The sequence below is a fragment of the Cynoglossus semilaevis genome, chromosome 17 (genome assembly GCF_000523025.1).
Source record: "Cynoglossus semilaevis isolate Cse_v1.0 chromosome 17, Cse_v1.0, whole genome shotgun sequence".
Lineage (NCBI taxonomy): Eukaryota > Metazoa > Chordata > Actinopteri > Pleuronectiformes > Cynoglossidae > Cynoglossus > Cynoglossus semilaevis.
The window spans coordinates 5480008-5486007 of NC_024323.1; the positions used below are offsets into that span (position 1 = coordinate 5480008).

General features: G+C 40.4%; 1 protein-coding gene across 2 annotated transcripts in view; it reads left to right on the forward strand.

Annotated features, from left to right (window-relative positions):
* The window catches only part of LOC103392790 (protein sidekick-2-like), a 111915-nt gene that overhangs the window by 84384 nt on the left and 21531 nt on the right, over positions 1–6000 (forward strand). For both annotated transcript variants that reach the window (XM_008329518.3, XM_025064563.1), the window contains 7 exons: positions 79–260; positions 3034–3149; positions 3893–4088; positions 4172–4270; positions 4441–4632; positions 5084–5205; positions 5322–5431. In XM_008329518.3, coding sequence (XP_008327740.1) covers positions 79–260; positions 3034–3149; positions 3893–4088; positions 4172–4270; positions 4441–4632; positions 5084–5205; positions 5322–5431 — 1017 coding nt within the window. The remainder of the gene's footprint in view (positions 1–78; positions 261–3033; positions 3150–3892; positions 4089–4171; positions 4271–4440; positions 4633–5083; positions 5206–5321; positions 5432–6000) is intronic.

Sequence of the window (6000 nt, forward strand, 5' to 3'; positions counted from 1 at the left end):
TGCCTCGTCTCCATATGCTGTTTCTGCATGTATGTCTCTCCATCTCCTCCATCTGTCAATTACTCCCTGTGCTGCCAGGTATTGTCTGTCTGGGCTGCCGGTGGACTGCCAGATGAAAAACATCACCAACCCAGACCAGACCAGCCTGCTCCTGGAGGACCTCATCATCTGGACCAACTATGAGATCGAGGTAGCGGCCTATAACGGAGCGGGCAGGGGCACCTACAGTCACAAGGTTACCGAGTGGACGCTGCAAGGAGGTGAGGAGTTAATTTGGTGCCCAAATCATTTTCATTACCTGCAGCCTCCCACTGGTTCTGCCAGTATGAAGCCTCCGGCCTGAAGCCTGAGAATGATGGTTAACACAATTATCTGGCTGTTAGTGATTAAATAAGGAGCCTTACGCAGTGCAGTTCTGAATGCCCGGCTAACCTTGAGAGGGTGATTCATGCAGGTTGTTAAGACAACAGTCACTTACACTCTACTGCCTCGGTCAGAAATCAGCAGCCAGGAGTATGCTGTTGGCACTGCCTTTTTTTCCCCTGTTCTGTGTTTAACCTCTCAGTAAATGCTGCTTCACAGAACTAATGAAACAGACATGAGCAAATATCTTCATCACAGTCTTTTTTTTCTTACTGTCTCACAAGATTTTGAAACACCTTTTACGTACTTTTTAATTTCCTGTTCTTAATAGTGTTTTTCTGTCTCTGATGACAACGCTTTAAAAAACAAGGCCTGGAGACATTGGCAGCATCACAGAGATTCAATCGATTGTGCACATAAATTACCAGGTGACGATGTGCGTCAGACCTGTGACATATCTTCCAGTGTTCCTGGAGCACTATAATTAGAACGCATATTGTGAAATGAACACTGTGTCGCAGATATATATTTTCATCAAACCCAGCCGTTTCCACACCTTATGTTCCCTCCGTTCGTTGTCTGTTGAAACTCTTGAGAGGACGTCAACGCACCATCTGGTTTGCCTCTCTTCTGTTGGGTGACAATGAGGGAATCTGTCTTTGATAGCCAGCCACAGTGAGGCATCAGAATTTAAAAAGGTTAATCTATTTTTATACGATATGAAAAAGTCGATACGTAGATCACGGAATCTCAAACACCGCTGCTTCGGTTACAAAAATAAGGGAGGATGCTCTGGTTTATTCATGGAGCCCGAGCCTCCGGTTAGAAACGCCTTAAAGTTTTATACAAAGCTTTGTAAACCTTAATACACTCACACATCTCATCTCTGGATCCCTGTCATGATAAATCCTCTCAATGAGCAGAAACCCTCTACACCAGAGACACTAAATATTCTCGAGAGCTCTCGTTTGAAAAGTGAGTGATTCGTTGTGCGATGTGTTCAGATCACTGCACACATGCAGTCGTTAGAGATGCAGATATTTAATTCAATTCGATTTCATCTGTTTGACATTAATCTGTCTATTTTAAGGGACTGATCAATTATTTATAGTTTTTGCCATTAGTAAATCACATATGCATACACAGACCTGCTGCTGTACAGAAAAGGTGAAAACGCAGTAGAAAGTTACTGCACTTGGAGCGTAATTCTGTTTTTCTAAAACATTAATTGATGTAGTAATTACTGGGACAGAGGCGGGTACAGCTTAAGCTCACGTCCGAGAATCACTTTTTTTTTTTACTTGAGAATGGAGGAGGCAATCTTATGCAGTTTCAGAATTGGGTTTCGGTAGATTTTTCTGGTATATTGTGTACTAGGTACAACCATGCTGCCTACATTTTAAAGAGGAATTCTCCCAAGAATACCTCTTTGTTTCTGTCTCTCATTATAGATCATGAGCAATTGAAACATAGGAAAAAAAATATATAAAAAAGTATGAATATATATATATATATATATATTTATATATATATATATATGTTTTTTTATTCATTGAAATCACTTTGAAAATCATGATTTCCCGTTCCGTCTGATTATTAAAGGTTAATTAGTTCTGGAAATGGGATTTGTATGTTGTGAATGCCAGCATCTGTTTTTTATGTTCATTTTTTTAACTTATTTATTTATATGGAAGTGGAAACATAATAGAGAGCACATTCTTAGTTGTATTTGACAGAAGAAACCTGCTGTTTGAGTCACCTTAATTTTTGATGGATTACTTTCAAATATATTTGTAAAATATTGCAGTATTAATGCTCACCTTCTGGAACAGATTTTTGAAAAATTAATGGAAACCTCTACATAACCGTGACATCTATGATGGTGATCAATCAGTTAGTTGATGATGCTTTTAAACTCTGAATGTGCTGCGTCTGCTAACAGGCCAACGATTATATTCAAACACATTTGAAAATAATTCCACAAGCGTTTTTTTGTTTTGTTTTGTTTGTTTTTTTTGCTGTTTATTTGCATAGCTGCGGAACCTGGAAAACACGGCAAGCCTCCCCATTTCACTTCCCACTGACTTTGCTCCCGGAAAAATATTTCATCACCCAGTGACTTCCATCACTGTCAGTGAGGAGCAGCAGTGAGCAAAGTATTCACGTTCTTTGGCTCAGCGCTCATTAATTACACGTATTCTTCACCCTCCATTATAGACACAGGAGCAGGTCACGCTGTGAATTGAAATCCATTCAAACAGAATGGAGGATCGCACATGTTTTTTGGCAGCGCCATTGTTGGCCAATCAGTTTCATTAGGGTTCGACTCCCTGGCTGTTTTTTCAGGTGTTACATCAGAACGCAGCTATCGCTTCAAACAAACTGCTGCGGGCTTCACCTGGAAGCTGCCTGAGGCAATCGCTCTCACAGTCTGTTTGATTGGCGTGTTCCTACCTCCGTAAATGAGCCAAGACTTTTTTAAAATACTGCTTCATTCTTATTCTCTCGCTCTAAATGAAGCCACAGTAAATGGTGAAAGTGTTTTTCTAACTCATCGTTGTTCTTTCCTCTTCTGCCTGCCTGTCCTCCACTCATTCCTATTTTTTTTTCCCGTCACTTACTTCCCCGTAATCTTTAATTCTCTCATTTTCCCTCCTTTCTTTGGAACAGTTCCCACTGTGCCGCCAGGAAATGTACAAGTAGAGCCTGTCAACTCCACCACCATACGTTTCACCTGGAGTGCCCCGAGCCCTCAGTTTATTAATGGAATAAACCAGGGATATAAGGTGAGTGGGACCCATCTGTCAACCAGTGCCCTCTAGTGGTCAGAGGCAAAATATAATTCTCATCTGACTGGAGCCTACAGCATTTAGTTTGAAAAGTGGCGCTGAACTGAGTTGGAGTGTTTTTTAGAATAAAAAATATCCACAACAGAAATCAGAACTGAACTTATTTTATAACATTATATATTCAAGATTTTCATTTATTTATTTTGACTTTTAGTACACAATTCACATTCCAGTTTTTGGTTTGATGTATGAGATCAATTTTGATTAAATCAATATGTTTCCCCTCAGAATTCTCAATAGCTCACCAGTGAAAATAACCAACTTAACTTGAGAGTTGATTTGTAAATGTATTCAATACATTTGCACCAATGAAAAACCCCTAATGAAACCAGTTGCACACCTGGATTATAAAATAAAAGCTCTCTGAGGTGTTGGTCAAATTACTCACGCAAAATGTCTGACTTTAATGTTTGTATTTGTAAATTAATTAAAGCTAAAGTTAAGGAGAAAATATGAACAACTTTTACCAGTTCCCAGAAATGAACTTTATTCTAGTTAATTGATGAATTGGGGAGGCTAACAGGGGCCTATAAAGTCAGGTTTGAGGCCAGGTCCAGACCTCAGACCTTATGTTGCCTATGCATGCCTTATTTGTCTCACTTGTCGGCCCACTTTCCTACAAAGTGGGTTCTAATTTGATTTTGTACATTCAATCTTCTGCTTTCGCACTTCATTTTCAGCTGTTGGCATGGGAACCCGCCCATACTAATGTGGTCACCATGGTTACAGTACGACCCAACTTCCAGGATAGCGTCCATGTGGGCTACATCTCTGGCCTCAAGAAGTTCACTGAGTACTACACGTCAGTGTTGTGCTTCACCACCCCAGGAGATGGGCCCCGCAGCCCAGCCCAATGCCTGCGCACTCACGAGGATAGTAAGTGCTGCCTTTTCAGATTAAGCTGTGAAGTTACCTGTGTTGTTGGGTTAAATTATTGCTTTGTTGTTGTTTTTTCAAAGCCCCTGGTCCTGTGGGACATCTTAGTTTCACTGACATCCTGGACACCTCACTAAAAGTCAGCTGGAAAGAGCCACTGGAGAAAAACGGCATCCTCACAGGTATCCGTTTAGGAAAACGGCATCCTCACAGGTATCCGTTTGACTAAACGGATCTACTGTTGCATAAAGCATCTAATACTGTGTAACTACACAGTATTAGATGTCTCCTCTCTTTTAATCTGTGGCCACGGTGACAGTTATGTGCAACTTGGGATTCGACCTTCATGCAGGCTACCGCATCTCCTGGGAGGAGTTCAACAGGACCAATACTCGGGTCACCCATTATTTGCCCAACCTGACTCAGGAATACAAGGTGACGGGGCTCACAGCCCTCACCACCTACACCATCCAGGTAGCAGCCATGACCTCCAAGGGACAGGGGCAGCTCTCATCCTCCACTATCTCCTCTGGTGTTCCGCCAGGTCAGTGAACGGGACTACTTCTTTTTATTATTTATTATATTATATTATATATATTCATGTATTTCAGGAATTTTGCACTATATACATATATATATAAATTTTGGGATGTTGACTCCTACATTTGGGGAGAAAAAGTACACACTGGGCTCTTTAAAGTTGACAATAAATGATTAAATAATCATTTTCATGCAATAAAATATTTATTTTTATATGATTTGTTATTTACTAAACAAAACTTACATGTCCCACTTTTAAGAAATCAATAATTCCATGGGCCTAAAATACTTACCATAAATACCATAATGATACTATAATACTATGCAATATTTTGGCATAAATATTAAAATAGTAATTTCACCTCCTGTCTCCGAAAAACTGTTCCTATTAAGTATTTCCAGCAGCTGTAAATGATGTTGGGATGTCATTTTAATTTGTCTCTCCTCATCGGCAGAGTTGCCCGGTCCTCCCACCAATTTAGCCATCTCCAACATCGGCCCTCGCTCCGTCTCTCTGCTGTTCAAACCCGGTTATGACGGCAAGACATCAATTTCCCGTTGGCAGGTTGAAGCTCAGGTTAGACACTTGATATCACTTCATTATAATACAACATTTCATTATGGGTGCACAGGTATAAACTGCTCCTTATTGGATTGATTCAGCTGCCGACAGAACACTGCTCTATATTTCAGATCAGCATTATAGGAGAGAATGAAGAGTGGTTGTTGGTTCATCAGCTGGCTAACGAGCCTGACGCTAGATCACTGGAGGTCCTCGACCTCAATCCCTATACGTACTACAGGTGAGCGGATCACACAGTTCACTCGTCAATATATACCGTCATGTCACAAACAATGTATTTATTTACATACATTCACCTGCCGTGTTGTTAGTAAACCTGTTCAACTATTTACATAATTACAATGCAATTTTGTACCAACTGAAGTTTAAAGAGATCCAAAGAAGAAGAGGAGGATCAGTAGCTAAAATAAAAACTACCAGGTACACAAAAAAAACCATCTCATAACACACAACATGGCACAAGGAAATGAGGCCACTGTTTACTCATGCTCAACAAAATTGGGAAAAACAGAAAACATTTTATGTTTTGATGCGTTGCAATTTCTGCTGTGATATTTGCATGATGGCATCAAATTTGGAGTAAACAACATGAAAGCATGAAACCATTCTGTCTTGTTGTAACAGTTCAGGCTGATGGTTGGGGTGCGGTGATATTTTTGGCAAGTTTTTGATCATGCTACAACCTACTGCTGCTGACCATGTATACTGTGTGTCATCATCTGAAGGCTGCATCCACACTGAAACGATCCTTCAGGTTAACAGAGGAACTCAGTCTCAGTCTCTTGGAGC